Here is a 16,746-nt window from a genome sequence, read left to right as displayed (position 1 = left end):
TGTGGTGGTGGTGGTGGTAGTTGTGGTGGTGGTGGTAATTTTGGTAGATGTCGTGGTGGTGGTAGTGGTTGTAGTAGTTGTGGCGGTGGTGGTAACTGTGGTAGGTATGGCATTTACGGCACTTGTGGTAGGAACTGTGGTAGGTGTGGTAGCCATGGCAGTTATGACACTTCTAGCAATTACGGCAGTTGTGGTAGAAACGGTAGTAATTGTGGTAGGTGTGGTAGGAACGGTAGTAACTGTGGTAGCTGTGGTAGGAACGGTAGTAATTGTGGTAGTTGTGATATGAACAGTAGTAATTGTGGTAGCTGTGGTAGGAACGGTAGTAATTGTGGTAGTTGTGGTGGTAATTGTGGAAGTTGTGGTAGGAACTGTAGTAATTGTGGCAGATGTGGTAGGAACGGTAGTAATTGTGGTAGTTGTGGTGGTAATTGTGGTAGCTACAACAATCTTCACATAAATCCTGAGTCATATTGCTATACAAACAACATTCGTCTCTGCATTAACAAGACGAACCATAACACCTTAATAACACCATATAACACCTTCATAACACCATATAACACCTTCATAACACCATATATAACACCTTAACACTATATATAACACCTTAACAATATATATATAACACCTTAACACCTAAAATAACACTAGAAATATAAACACACGTATATATAACACTTTTTGAATTGAATTTGAAATATTTAGGGCTGAAAAAGGCCTTAAAACCTAAATTAACACTATAAACACATATATATATAACACCTTAACACCTAAAATAACACTAAAAATATAAACACACATATAACACCTTAACACCTAATTAGCGCCAAAAAATATAAACATTCGGCTTATATAACACCTTAACACGATATATAACACCTAAATTAACACTAAAAATATCAACACATACATACCCGGTTTATATATATTACGTAGGCACTGTAGAATTTATACATGTGAAATTACGAGAGCAGACAGGGTTTACATACACGGTCCCTTTGCGCGGAAATTCAAATATGGGCGGGCGATTCCAATTAAACGATTTCGTCTGTCGTAACATTATTTTTATTTATCTATCTTTTTTATCTACCAATTTATTTATTTATTTACAGTATTTATTTATTTATTCCAAAAGAGCCTGGGAAAGACACGGAAAATACTAGAATAATTTGAATTAATTTTGTTTTCGCCTCTTTGATTTGACTTTCGCACGAGGAACGTGATATAGTAGTAGTTGTAGTAGTAGTAGTAGTAGTAGTAATAATAATAATAATAATAATAATAATAATAATAGTAGTAGTAGCATTAGTGGTAGTAGTAGTAGTAGTAGCAGTAGTAGTAGCAGTAATAATGATAATAATAAAAATAACAATAATAATAGCAGTAGTAGTTGTAGTAGTAGTAGTAGTAGTAGTAGCAGTAGTAGTAGTAGTAGTAGTAGTAGTAGTAATAATAATAATAATAATAATAATAAAAATAACAATAATAATAGCAGCAGTAGTAGTGGTGGTAGTAGTAGTAGTAGCAGTAGTAGTAGTAGCAGTAGTAGTAGTAGTAGTAGTAGTAGTAGTAGTAGTAATAATAATAATAGCATTAGTGGTAGTAGTAGTAGTAGTAATAATAGTGGTAATCATGGTAGTAGTAGTAGTAGTAGTCATCGTAGTAGTAGTAAGCATTAAATCATTACTATTTACTATTTCCCTAATATAAAAAGTCAGACAAAATGGCCGCCTTCCCGAGTATAACAACACGACATTCGGTACAATCCCAGTTTCGGCCCATATAACCTCCTTCGATTATTTTGATGGATTTACGTTTTCGTCTCATCAACTTTTTAATGAAAGGAAGAAGGAACCAAAGGCTAGAAGTGCACAAATTATTCCCTCCAAGAAAAATATAAAAACAAGATAAGAGAGAGCCAAATTAAAGATCCGTTCATTTTGAGATGCCTGGACACACTGCATTTGAAAACCTGGAGGTCATAGGCAGTAGGAAATACACAGAGGGAGACAGTTCCAGAGTTGACCTGTTGCATACATGAAGGACTGGGAGTAACGGTTAACTCTTGCATTACAGAGTTGGACAGGAAAAGGGATGAGAGTTTGTTGCTAGACGGGTGCTACGTGCCCGCTGTAGTGGTGGAGGAATGAATGCAGACAGTTCAGAGGAGCAGTGACCACTGAAGTAGCGATAGAAAAGAGATAAAGATGCAACAGTAAAGGGCAAGATAAAGATGTAACAGTAAAGGGCAAAATATAGATGTAACAGTAAAGGGCAAAATATAGATGCAACAGTGCGGTGAAGAGACAGAGAGTTGAAGGGATGAGAGTTTGTTGCTAGACGGGTGCTATGTGCCTGTTGTAGTGGTGGAGGGATGCAAGCAGACAGTTCAGAGGAGCAGTGACCATTGAAGCAGCGATAGAAAAGAGATAAAGATGTAACAGTGCGGCAAAGAGACAGAGGTTGAAGGGAGCCAGTAAGAGAAGCAGTGACCATTGAAGTAGCGATAGAAATGAGATAAAGATGCAACAGTGCGGCAAAGAGACAGAAGTTGAAGGGAGCCAGTAAGAGGAGCAGTGACCATTGAAGTAGCGACAGAAATGAGATAAAGATGCAACAGTGCGGCAAAGAGACAGAAGTTGAAGGATGCCAGTAAGAGGAGCAGTGACCATTGAAGTAGCGACAGAAATGAGATAAAGATGCAACAGTGCGGCAAAGAGACAGAAGTTGAAGCCAGTAAGAGGAGCAGTGACCATTGAAGTAGCGATAGAAAAGAGATAGATGCAACAGTGCGGCAGAGACAGGTTGAAGGGAGCCAGTAAGAGGAGGAGAGTTAGTTAGATGAAAAGCCTTTGACTCCACCCTACTGAGAGGCTGAAGGGAGCCGGTAAGAGCACAACAGATAAACCAAATTCATAATGGACCAAAAATGAAACGGTCCTTCAGATTCGCCATTACAAATCTTAAACCCAACACATTATACACCCACGCCAGTATAGAGGCAAAAAATATATATATAAATCTATCTATTTATATCTATGTATATATGCTATAGAATTAACACCAACCATTCAACTTCCAGTATATATATATTAAATACAAACTTACAAATTAAGAGGAATTAATTTGTGGCCGTATTTCCGTAGCACTTCCTCATGAGCGATTTATTTTGCACGTCACACAAATTCAAACTGACCTACAAGTGAATATGAAGTTGTAATAGACAAATAAATCGCTAACACCTCCTCCTCGGCGATTTATTTTACACGTCACACTAATTCAAACTGACATACGAGTGAATACGAAGTTGTAACGGTCAAAATAAATCGCTAACACCTCCTCCTCGGCGATTTATTTTCCACATCACACGTTACAGTCGAAATAAATCGCTCATGAACAGGCGCTCCGAAATCTCCTACCGTAACACCAAGACGGACCAACGTAAACAAAGGATTAAAGGGATGGTTAATATATACAGACAGACGCAGCCAACAGTTTGTCTAATATTTCAAATTTTAAAATGTGTTCGTTTATTATATCAAATTATAAGGCACTGACTAAACCTGTACTGTCCTTATGTACCAACGTTCCTGAGGTTTGAATTAATTGACCGTTAAATAATAATAATAATAATAGTTGCAGCAGATGTAATAATAACAATAATGATAATAATAATAATAATAATAATAATAATAATAAATCGAGTTCCTGAATTGATGAAACTGGATATAGTGTGTGTGTGTGTGTAATTCACCGGGTCGGTCAGGATCACTTGATGGTCGTGATCGTCAGCTTTTACCCTCCCGGAAGGGAGCTGAGAGCTCATATAGTCCGATCTAAGGGCAAGGCTGTGACCTTCACACACGCACACACCCGTCCCCTTGCTCAAGGGGGACAGTAACCACCCACTTCGTCAGTGAAACTTTTCGCAACCTGAGCGAGGCGCGAACTCCCGTCCACCAGTTGGCAAGCGAGAACGTTACCACTGCACCAGCGAGCGGTGTGTGTGTGTGTGTGTGTGTGTGTGTGTGTACTTACTGACGGTTGATTTTGATTGGTCGTTGGCTTTTCGGTTATGATGTGCGCGTTTGAAATCTGTGCGTTTGAATTTGCTACTCAGGATGTATTTCGAGTACAACAGAAAAGCGTATAGAAAATGTGTATAAAAAGCAAGGAATTCAAATATCTGGATTTATTTTGAGATATGGGACTATTACTAGCGTTGTTCTGGTATGACATGTGTTACTGTGTTATTACTAGCGTTGTTCTGGTATGATATGTGTTATTGTGTTATTACTAGCGTTGTTCTGGTATGATATGTGTTATTGTGTTATTACTAGCGTTGTTCTGGTATGATATGTGTTATTGTGTTATTACTAGCGTTGTTCTGGTATGACATGTGTTACTGTGTTATTACTAGCGTTGTTCTGGTATGATATGTGTTATTGTGTTATTACTAGCGTTGTTCTGGTATGATATGTGTTATTGTGTTATTACTAGCGTTGTTCTGGTATGATATGTGTTATTGTGTTATTCCTAGCGTTGTTCTGGTATACGTTATTGTGTTATTACTAGCGTTGTTCTGGTATATGTTATTGTGTTATTACTAGCGTTGTTCTGGTATATGTTATTGTGTTATTACTAGCGTTGTTCTGGTATATGTTATTGTGTTATTACTAGCGTTGTTCTGGTATATGTTATTGTGTTATTACTAGCGTTGTTCTGGTATGTGTTATTGTGTAATTCCTAGCGTTGTTCTGGTATGTGTTATTGCGTTATTACTAGCGTTGTTCTGGTATATGTTATTGTGTTATTACTAGCGTTGTTCTGGTATATGTTATTGTGTAATTCCTAGCGTTGTTCTGGTATGTGTTATTGTGTTATTACTAGCGTTGTTCTGGTGTTATTGCTAGCGTTGTTCTGGTATGATATTTGAACTTCCTGGTGACCGTTGAGCAAAGAAATATCCTATGGGCTGATGAACAGGGCATAACACGGAACAGAACAGGGATGAAATTTGTTACACGAAGAACAAGGGTAAATTCTGTGTTATTTAAGGGTAAGGGTGAGGTATCTAAGGGTATTTAGGAGTATTTAAGGGTTTTCTAAGGGTATTTAGGGGTAAGAGTGAGGTATTTAAGGGTATTAAGGGTATTTAGGAGTAAGGGTGAGGTATTTAGGGGTATTTAGAAGTATTTAAGGGTATTTAGGAGTAAGGGTGAGGTATTTAGGGGTACTTAAGGGTATTTAGGAGTATTTAAGGGTTTCTAAGGGTATTTAGGGGTAAGGGTAGGGTATTTAGGGGTATTTAAGGGTAAGGGTGAGGTATCTAAGGGTATTTAGGAGTATTTAAGGGTATTAAGGGTATTTAGGGGTAAGGGTAGGGTATTTAGGGGTATTTAAGGGTACGGGTGAGGTATTTAAGGGTGTCTAGGAGTATTTGGGGGTAAGAGGAAGGTATTTAAGGATATGTAGGAGTATTTTAAGGGTATCTAAGGGTAAGGGTGAGGTATTTACGGGTGTTAGGAGTATTTAACGGTATATAGGGATAATTAAGGGTAAGGGTGAGGTATCTAAGGGTATGTAAGGGTAAGGGCGAGGTATTTACGGGTATTTAAGGGTATTTAACGGTACTTAAGGGTATTTAAGGGTAAGGGTGAGGTATTTAAGGGTATATAAGGGCATCTGAGGCTGGGTCATGGCACTGTACGTTTGTATAGGCTACCAAGGGGGTATTTAAGGTATTTTAAGAACGGCAGACGTCTTTAATTAAGGGCAGACAAGGGCGTATTTAAGGGCAAACAGATATTTTAGGGTTCCAGGGGGTATTTAAGGGCTTTTAAGGACGTACTGAAGGCGCAGAGGGATATCTAAGGGTGACCAGATGGGTTTAAGAGCGGAGAGGGCATTTAAGGGCAAACACGAGGCATTTAAGGGCAAACAGAGGCATTTAAGGGCAAACAGAGGCATTTAAGGGCAAACAGAGGCATTTAGGGGCAAACAGAGGCATTTAGGGACATTTAAGGGTTAATAGAGAACGTTTAAGGGTGACCAGATGGGTTTAAGGGCAAACAGAGGTCATTTAAGGGCTAACAGGGGCTTTTAAGGGTTAATATAAACTAATATAAACTAGTAAAGACTAATAAAGGCGACATAAATGATAGTAAAGGCAGAGGAAATATCAAAAAGGCTTGATATAAACTGACAAAGGCTAATAAGGGAAATAAGGGCTAATAAGGGCCGCTATAATCTCTAATAAGGTCAGAATAAGGTAATAAGGACAGGCAGGTGCTAGTAAGGGTGGCTATAATTCTAAGGACTACTATGAATTGCTATAATCGTGGCTATAATCTAATAAAGAAAAAAATAAAGTACATTCAGGCTTGCTATAATCTGCTAAGGCGGCCATAGAGGACACACTATGCTCTCTAATAAAGCCTAATAAGGACAAAGGAACACCAATAAAGGCAGTTCCGACTTGAATGCACAAGGTGGGTGAATTCGGTTGAGAGCCCACACCAGCAGACATGGGAGGGCCTGATATAAACTGACAGGCGGTAATAGAGGACACAGTACTCTCTAACAAGGTCTAATAAGGACAAGGGAACTCCAATAAAGGCGCTTTTGATTGCATGCGTAAGGCGGAGGACAGGAAATCAGATAACCAGGAGACAAGGACAGGAAGACAGACAGCCAGGAGACAAGGACAGGAAGACAGACAGCCAGGAGACAAGGACAGGAAGACAGAGCCAGGAGACAAGGACAGGAAGACAGAGCCAGGAGACAAGGACAGGAAGACAGAGCCAGGAGACAGAAAAAAGGGTCTGATATGCACTGACAGAGGGTAATAAAGCAGATGGTACTCTCTAAACAGGGAGAAATAAAGTCTACACACGACAGGAGACAGGAAAAGGCCTCATATACACTGACAGAGGGTAATAAAGGACTCTATACACTCAAATAAGGTCATATAAAGTCTACACACAGCAGGAGACAGGAAAAGGCCTGGTATACACTGACAGAGGGTAATAAAGCACACTGCACTCTCTAATAAGGGCAAATAAAGTCTACACACAACAAGAGACAGGAAAAAGGGCCTGATATAAACTGACACAGGGTAATAAAGGAGACTATACACTCAAATAAGGGCAATATAAAGTCTACACACAACAAGAGACAGGAAAAGGCCTCATATGCACTGACAGAGGGTAATAAAGGAATACTATACTCTATAATAAGGGCAAATAAAGTCTACACGCAACAGGAGACAGGAAAAGGCCTGATATAAACTGACAGAGGGTAATAAAGGACTCTATACTCTCTGATAAGGGCAAATAAAATCTAAAATGGATAGGCAAGAGGTTCAAAAAGGCCTGATATGAACTGACAAAAGAAATAAGGAATGCAATACTTAACAGGAGTAAATATGGATAGTAAAATGGAACAAAGGCTGCTCTCTCGTGAAAGAAATAAAGAAATAAACTCTAAAAGGGACAGATGTATGGCAAATTGAAGTCACCGAAGCCTCCTGAAGCCTCATTTCACCTTCGGCTTCGCATGCGTGTGGCGGGTGACATCATCGGAGGGCGTGACCAAGGCACGAGGCAAAAGGCACACACGACATGATAAAAAGTAGACCAAAAGGACAGATGTATGGTGCATTGAAGTCACCGAAGCCTCCAGAAGTCTCCTGAAGCCTTAATCCACTTTCAGCCTACATCTGACATCTTTGGGAGGCTTGACAGTGGCAGGAGACAAGAAGGCATATAAGACATAATAAAAACAAGCTAAAAAAAACAAACGTATGGTACATCGAAGTCACCAAAGCCTGTGGAAGCCTCGCGAAGCCTCAGTCCACCTTCGGCTTGCATGCGTGTGCCGGGTGACATCTCCGGTACAGGGCCCGCACCAGCAGACACACCGGCAGAAGTACCACACACGCCGCAACCACCACAATCAACAACACGTCCAGGAGGAGGTATTGCGCCAGGCTGAGGTCAGCGCCGGAGAACCTGGGATGGGCGGAGAGGAACGGGTCAGGCTGGGTCATGTCAGGTCAGTGATCACCATATTTACAAAGGGACAGGGGGCTACTTAACACCTGGTCCTTAGTGATTTATTCATATACACTGACATCCGCTTTCATGGGAGGAAGGGAGGGAAGGAAAATGGGAGAAAGGTAGAGACAGCGACATGGATGGATGGAGGGAGGGAAGGGACCAGGGAGATTAAAGAGAGAGAGAGAGAGAGCGAGAGGGGAGGGGGGAGTAAAAGAACAAAAATGACAATACGAAAAAAACAATTAAATGAGAAAGTGTGTGTGTGTGTGTGTGTGTGTGTGTGTGTGTGTGTGTGTGTGTTCTTACCTAACCGTATCTTTACAGGAATGAGTCAAGCTCGTACTGTCCCGTGTCTTAAACCATATTTATCGTACATATCCTTAAATTTGTGAATTGTTTTGGCACACACTATTTCATTCGGTAGTGCATTCCACTGATCAATTGCTCTGTTTGGGAAACTAAATTTCCTTACGTCTTTATCACCTCTCTTCTTATGCAGTTTTTTGCAGTGTCCTCTTGCTGATGCTTCCTCATATGTTAAGTAATCATTTATGTCTATTTTCTCCTTTCCTGATATGCACTTACATAGCATTATCATGTCACCTCTTTTCCTTCTTTCCTGTAGTGTTGGTAGATTCAGTTTATTTAGTCTTTCTTCGTAGCTTAGGTCCCTTAAGCTTGGTATCCATCTTGTAGCGGCCCTTTGAACTTTTTCAATCTTGTTTATGTGCTTTTTGAGATGAGGACTCCAGACTACTGATGCATATTCCAGGGTTGGTCTAATGAATGATGTTATTATCCTTCTTAGCATGTCTTCATTTATGTATGTGAATGCTAGTCTCATATTTGCAAGAAGTGTATACATGTTCCGTACCTTCTCGCTGATGTGGTCAGCCGGAGATAGTCTGTTATTGATAATCACACCTAGGTCCTTCTCTCTTTCTGATGTGTATAGGGTTTTATTTCCTAACTTATAATCCCAATCAGGTCTTTTTCCACTTTCACCAAACTTGATTACATGACACTTGTCCACACTGAATTCCATTTGCCATGTACTACTCCATTCATGAAGTTTATTTAATTCTTCTTGTAGCTCTTTACAAGAGTCTGTGTTAGTAATTCTCCTTTGTATTTTTGCATCATCTGCAAACATATTCAGATAGCTCTCATTTCCAGTGTTACTGTTTATATCATTTATATACACTAAAAACATGATTGGTGCCAGTACTGAACCCTGTGGTACTTCACTAGTCACTTCTTTCCATGTTGAGTAGTTTCCTCTTAGTACTGTTCTCATTTCTCTTTTTATGAGAAAGTCTTGCATCCAACAAAACAGTTTGCCTCGAATTCCTCCTTGATGGTACAGTTTCCATAAAAGTCTTTGGTGTGGTACTGTCAAAAGCTTTCTTGAAATCTAAATAGATACTGTCCACCCATCCTTCCCTTTCCTGTAGTGTGTTTGTTACTCTGTCATAGTAGCTCAACAGATTAGTAACACATGATTTTCCTTTTCTGAAACCAAACTGTCTTTCTGTTATCATACTGTGTTCTTCTAGATGATTTACCCAAGCTTTTCTTATAGGCTTTTCTAATACCCCCCCCTGTGGCGGGGGGGACACAACCTGGCAGCACTATGGGGTGGTACTACTACTCTGCGGCCAGGTTGTGTTAGGAAGAATACTGCCACCGTATTCCCTGCGTGTCGTAAAAGGCGACTAAAAGGGGCGGGGTGAGGGGACTAGGGACCCCCTCCTCTGTTTTTTAGTTCCTAAAAAGAGACAGGCCAGAGAAAGGGATGGGGGATGAAGTTATCCCCGTACCCTGAAGATTGGGTCTATGAATGTGCATGGATGTAGTACGATTGAGGCTAAAAGGGAGGAGATTGGGAGAATGTTTGTGATAAGAAAGTTGGATGTGTTAGCTTTGAGTGAAACGAAGATGAAAGGGAAGGGGGAATCTATGTTTGGAAGTGTGAATGGAAGATTGTCAGGTGTTGATAGAGGAAGGGCAAGAGAAGGTGTGGCCTTGTTAGTGAGTCCGGAAGTACAGCAGTGTGTGACTGAATGGAAGGAGGTGTCATCGAGACTGATGTGGGTGAAAGCGAAATTTGAACGTGAGTTGTGGGTGTTTGTGAGTGCATATGGGCCTGGTAGTGAAAGGGATGAACAAGAGAGGGAGTCTTTCTGGAATGATGTTGATGAGTGTCTGCAGAGTTTTGGAGCGAATGTGAATGTGGTAATGATGGGAGATCTGAATGCTAGAGTGGGAAATGTAGCAGTTGAAGGTGTAGTTGGTATGCATGGTATGCCTGGAAGAAATGAAAATGGGGAACGAATGATAGCGATGTGTGTTGAGCGAGAGATGGTGATTGGGAATACGCTGCTTGAGAGGAAAGATATTTATAAGTATACATGGGTGAGACAGGAGGGTGGAAGGGTTGTTGATAGAGCTTTGATGGACTATGTGGTTGTGTCTAGGAATGTAATAGGAAGATTGTTGGATGTGAGAGTTCTGAGATGGGAGGGTGGAGGTATGTCTGACCACTACCTGGTGGAGGGAAAGTTAAGAGTAGGTAGAGATGGGTGAGAGCTAGGAGGGTTAGGTGTGGCAGGGAGGTTTTGAAAGTGAGTGAGTTGGATAAAAGAGAGAAAGAGACAGAGTATCAGGAGAAATTGAAAGATGAGTGGAACGTAGTGAAAGATCGGGAAAATGGCAGCGTGGAGGAGGAATGGCAGTTGTTTAAGAGTGCTGTGGTGGGGCATGCAGAAGAGGTGTGTGGTGTGAGACGTGTGGGTGGTGGTGTAAGAAAAGGAAGTGAATGGTGGTGTGAGGAAGTAAGTATGGCTGTGGCTGAGAAGAGACGTGCATATGAAGTGTGGCTGCAGAGGAAGGATGAGATGTCATATGAAAGGTATAAGGAAACGAGGAATAGAGCGAGAAGAGCTGTGCGTGATGCTAAAGTGGCAGCAGATGAGAGGTGAGGTAGGCGGCTGACAGAGAATTTTCAACAGAATAAGAAAATGTTTTGGAAGGAGGTGAAAAGGGTGCGAAAGGGAGAGTCTGGGAAGGAAGAACAAGTAAAAGCAGAGGATGGAAGGATGTTAATTGAGATGGATGCAGTAAGGAAGAGATGGGCAGAGTATTTTGAAAGATTGTTAAATGTAGAGGAGGAAAGGGTGGCTGAGATTGTGGCGGATGGAAGGGTGCAAGGAATAAATGTGTTGGGAGAGTTGAATGATTCTTTGATCACGAAGGAGGAAGTGGAGAAGACAGTAAAGGAGATGAAAAAAGGGAAAGCTGCAGGTATGGATGGGTGTGCTGTGGAATGCCTGAAGGGTGGTGGAGTGACTCTTGTTGACTGGTTAGTAAGATTGTTGAATGTGTGCTCTGAGAAAGGTATGGTGCCAATTGACTGGGCAAGTGCTTGTGTGGTCCCGTTGTATAAAGGCAAGGGTGATAAGTATGAATGTACTAGCTTTAGGGGTATAAGTCTGTTGAGTGTTGTAGGTAAGGTGTATGGTAGAGTGTTAATTATGAGAGTTAGAGAGGGTACAGAGGGAGTGATTAGTGATGAGCAGTGTGGCTTTAGGAGAGGGAGGGGATGCGTTGATCAGGTGTTTGCTGTGAGACAAGTGTGTGAAAAGTATTTAGCGAAAGGCAAGGATGTGTTTTGGGCATTTATGGATTTAGAGAAAGCGTATGATAGAATTGATAGGGAGGCTTTGTGGACTGTTTTAAGATTGTATGGACTTGATGGTAGGTTACTAAAAGGGGTGAAAAGTTTTTATGTAAATAGTAGAGCATGTGTAAGAGTGGGAAATGCTGTGAGTGATTGGTTTCCCGTGAGAGTGGGGCTGCGACAGGGATGTGTGATGTCGCCTTGGTTGTTTAATATTTACATGGATGGTGTTGTAAGGGAGGTGAATGCAAGAGTTGTAGGTGGTCTGAGTCTGGTAAATGTTGATGGTGGAGATTGGAATCTGAAGCAGCTGCTGTTTGCAGATGATACTGCACTGGTGACTGATTCAGAGGAGAGATTGAGACAGTTGGTAGAGGAGTTTGGAAGGGTGTGTGAAAGGAGGAAATTGAAAGTAAATGAGAATAAGAGTAAAGTGATGAAGTGTACGAGGTTGATAGATGGTAAGGGGATGAATATAGTTTTGAATGGTGAGTTGCTTGAGGAGGTAGATTGTTTTAAATATCTAGGGTCACATGTTGCTGTGGATGGAAGAATAGATGCAGAAGTGAAGTTTAGAATAAATGAAGTAGGAAAGGTGCTGGGAGGAATGAAAAAAGTGTTTAAATGTCGTTCGCTTAGAATGGATGTAAAGAGAAGGCTGTATGAGGGTGTTGTGGTACCGACTGCATTATACGGGGCTGAAACATGGAATATGGGTGTAGCAGAGAGGAAAAGTTTGAATGTAATGGAGATGAGGTGTCTGAGGAGTATGTGTGGAGTGACGCATATGGATCGGGTGCGAAATGATGAAGTGCGAAGGAGAACTGGAGTTGTTCAGGAGATGGCTGGTAGAGTTGAGCAGAGGGTGTTGCGATGGTTTGGGCATATGGATAGAATGGATAATGAGCGATTGGTGAAAAAGATAACTAGATCTGATGTGAGAGGTGTAAGGCTGAGAGGAAGACCACGAATGGGATGGATGGACAGTGTGAAGAGAGCGCTGGATGCGAGAGGGATGTCTGTTGAGCAAGGAAGAGTGGCTGTGCGTGACAGAAATAAATGGAGAGAAATTGTGAATAAATAAGTGATGACGCAGCCCTGAGGGGATATTCTCCCGCATTTGGTCTGATCAGCTAGTCAGGTCAGGTGCGGGTAAGGGGATGGGTCCGTTATGATGTGGCAGGGGTAAACCAGTTCTGCTGTCGGGCCCTGCTGCGGATGTCACTGATTGCATTGCGCAGTTGACCCTTGTGCGGTGTGGTGCGGTGAGGATCTGTTTGTTCTCCCCTTTGGGGCTAAGATGTGAATGAATGTGTTTGAATGGATGAGTAAATGGAGAGTGTTGTCGTCCTGTCTCGGCTACCTCCCTTTCCTTGGGGGAAGCAGCCTAGGTATATAGATAGATAGATAGAAACCAAACTGTCCTTCTGTTATCATACTGTGTTCTTCTAGATGATTTACCCAAGCTTTTCTTATAAGTTTTTCTAATACCTTGCTTACAACACTGGTCAGTGATACTGATCGGTAGTTGGGTGGATTTTGTCTATTTCCTTTCTTGAATAAAAGGACAATATTTGCTTTTTTCCAAATATCAGGTAGTTTACCTTGACTCAAGGATTTCTTGAAAATTAAAAATATTGGTTTACTTAACTCCTTTGCACATTCTCGTAGTACCCAACATGAAATTTCATCAGGACCACTTGCTTTTCCTCTGTCTAATCTACTTAACTCCTCCTGTATTACTTTTTCTGCTATTTGTATATCTGGTAGTATGTGTGGACATGCATGTTCCACATAGTCCCTCTCAAAAATTTTTTCTTCTGTAAAAACTAATTGGAAATTCTTATTTAGTGCTTCACAAATATCTTTCTCTTGTGTATAAGTGATTCCCTCATCCGTAATGGATTGTATTATATCTTTTACTTTGGTTTTGCTTCTGATATAGCTGTAAAACAGCTTTGATTGATCACTACTTTTATTTATTATATCCTCCTCAAACTGTTTTTGGGCTTCCCTCCTTATTCTTGTATAGTCGTTTCTTGCCTGTTTGTAATTATTATACGCCCTTTCACTATTATGTCTTCTGTATCTTCCACAACAAAGCTCTTCTTTCTTTTGATTTTTTACATTCTGTATTGAACCATTTCTGTATTTTCTTATCTGCTTCTTTGTGCTGTGGGATGTACTTCTGGACTCCTATTTCATAAAATTCACAGAATTTTTTATATACAGCATTTAAATCTTGTCCTCAAAGCTCATTTTCCCAATCAACTTCTAAGAAATACTTCTTTAGGTCTTGATAATTTCCCTTTTTATAGTTTAGGCTCTTTTTGTAACTGTCATTGCTGTTAACTATGTCATATGCTATCCTGAAGTTGTAATTTAGTACTGCATGATCGCTTTTGCCGAGTGGAGGGTGATATATTAAACTGTCAATATCATTTTCTTGCCTAGTAAATATTAGATCTAGCACTGAAGGTACATCAAGTCCTCTTTTTCTGGTGGTTTCCCTCACATGTTGCGTTAGGAAAAACTCTTGCACGAGATCCAGGAGCTTTTGGTCCCAACAGCTTTCTTGGCTAATTATATCTAGAGTATTCCAATTTATATTTGTATTAAAATCTCCAGTTAGTATAATTCTTTCCGATTTCTCTTCCATTTTATGTAGTAATGATCTTAAACTCTGAATTGTACTCTCTGCCAGGTCCTCATATTCGTCTCTTTCCCATGTGTTTGATCTGGGTGGCATGTACAAATTGGCTACAATTACTTTACCTTCAGATGTGTTGATCTCTACTGCAATCAGTTCTGCTTGTGATGGTATATCTAGTTTTATTTCATTGACTTTTAGATTTTTCTTAGTTAATATTATAATTCCTACTCCTTTTTTTAAATTTCTGTCTCTTCTCCATATACTGTATTCCTTTAAGTTTAGTATGTCATTGGATATCCTTGGTGTTAATTTTGTTTCAGTTAGGCATATTATTTGTGGTTCATTTTCTCTGACATAATCATTCATCTCTAGTAATTTAGATACCATTCCATCCACATTTGAGTACATCAACTTTATCATCTTGTTTATATACTTGTCATGACATGGTTCTACTACCTTCCTCCTTTTTCTTCCATCCTGTTTGTGTACCACTTTCGTACCTGCAATCCTATTACTTTGTAAAAAAAAAATTTCTTCTCCTCTTCTGATCTTCCCTCGTTTTTTGTTTTTGCTTCCTCCCTTTTCTCTTTCAGTAATTCCAGTCCCTCTTGTGTTAGGCATCTTTTTACCCATACATTTTTGAACTCCTCTTTTTCCATAAGATTCTTTGCATTTTTTAGTATCTCCACAGTGTTTACACTCTGGAAAGTCACCTTTAGAGGTCTTGTCTTGCTTTTCTCATATTTCCCTAACCTTTTGTAATCCTCTATGTCTTTACTACAGATTTCCTCTGATACTTCTTTCAGTAAGCTCATTACATTTGCCATCTCCTTTTTGTCTCTTGTGATCTTGTTTTTTACTTCTTCCTCTTCTATACCAGTGATTACTATAGATTTGTTGATATCTACTGAATCTCTGACTAACTTTGGATTGTTTTGGATTATTCTTTTCACTTCCTGTTTAATGCTTTTTTCCTCCACCCTTGTTTCTAAGTCTTTCTTTACTTTCACCATTTCAGCATACGTGGTTTCCACATCATTTTTGTAGCTTTGCACAGCTTCATTCACCAGTGTTATCTTCTCCTCAATATCACTGCTCTGGTCTATCAGACTGCTTACTTGCCTGTGTGTGTGTGTGTGTGTGTGTGTGTGTGTGTGTGTGTGTGTGTGTGTGTGTGTGTGTGTACTGGTGAGTTACACAGACACACAGACCTGAGGTAAGTATCGCCGTGCTCAATCATATACTCCACCCACCACACGGCACGCTCCAGCCCCGTCTCCTTCTGCGCCTTCAGACGTCTTGACACGCCCTCCACTCTCTCACTGTACCTGAAGATGATAATGATAATGAAGAAATAATAATAATAATAATAATAATAATAATAATAATAAAATAAGAACACGAAGAACAACAACTGTAATAATAATAATAATAATAATACAAGACAGATGCGGGAGCTCCAAGGCCTTGATATGGGACTTAATTGCCTTTATATAGGGCTTTACTAGAGTTGTTAAAATCTACGGGAATGAAGAGCCTCGTGCCAAGAAAATGTTAGTGAGAGACAGACGGACAGGGCCGCTCCGCAGAACTGCTCCCGCCTCCAGAGAGAGAGAGAGAGAGAGAGAAGGCAACACGAAAATTCAAAACAAAACCGTCTCCCATATGAAAAGCAACCGCCTCCCATTTCAAATCCCCCGCGCCTCGCCACGTACTTGGGCTCCGTCATCAGCGTGGTAATGGCGTTCACTAGCTCCTCCTCGGTCAGCGTCTCCCACTGCAGCACCAAGGCCTCTCCACGCCGGGCCAAGCGTGCACAGGTCCGTGGGTGATCGTTGGTGATGGGCAGACCCACCATAGGCACGCCGTGGTAAATGCTCTCGCCGGCGCTGTTCTTACCGCAGTGGGTGACGAAGGCTTTGACGCTCCTGTGGGCTGTGGAGGAGTAGAAGTAGAGGTAGAAGTAGTAGTAGAAGTAATAATAATAATAATAATAATAATAACACCGTGGTATAGACCTATGCTCTCGCCGGCACTGTTCTTACCGCAATGCGTGACGAAGGTCTTGACACTCCTGTGGGCTGTGGAGGAGTAGAAGTAGAAGTAGTGGTAGTAGTAGTAACAGGAGTAATAATTATAAAAATAATAATCATAATAATAATTATAGCAGCAGCAGCAGCAGTAGTAGTAGTAGTAATAGTAGTAGTAGTAGTAGTAGTAACAGGAGCAGAAGTAGTAATAAGTGTAATTATACAAATAATAATAATAATAATAATAATAATAGTAGTAGTAGTAGTAATAGTTTCAGCAGCAGCAGCAGTAATACATTATAATTATTATTATCATTATTA

The 16,746-nt window shown here is 40.5% G+C and overlaps 1 protein-coding gene across 1 annotated transcript in view; it reads right to left on the bottom strand.

Moving 5' to 3' along the window:
• Positions 1-7,852: 7,852 nt before the first annotated feature.
• The window catches only part of LOC145400724 (UDP-glucosyltransferase 2-like), a 32,950-nt gene continuing 24,056 nt past the window's right edge, over positions 7,853-16,746 (bottom strand). Inside the window, exons 3-5 of the mRNA XM_080273159.1 lie at positions 16,111-16,330; positions 15,607-15,723; positions 7,853-8,015 (exon numbers count right to left, since the gene is read on the bottom strand). Of these exons, the coding sequence (XP_080129285.1) occupies positions 7,853-8,015; positions 15,607-15,723; positions 16,111-16,330 (500 nt within the window). The remainder of the gene's footprint in view (positions 8,016-15,606; positions 15,724-16,110; positions 16,331-16,746) is intronic.

This window comes from Coenobita brevimanus, chromosome 53, assembly GCF_032717465.1.
Source record: "Coenobita brevimanus isolate Jiangsu-jjx chromosome 53, ASM3271746v2, whole genome shotgun sequence".
Classification (NCBI taxonomy): Eukaryota; Metazoa; Arthropoda; class Malacostraca; order Decapoda; family Coenobitidae; genus Coenobita; species Coenobita brevimanus.
This window is presented reverse-complemented; position numbering and strand designations above follow the sequence as displayed.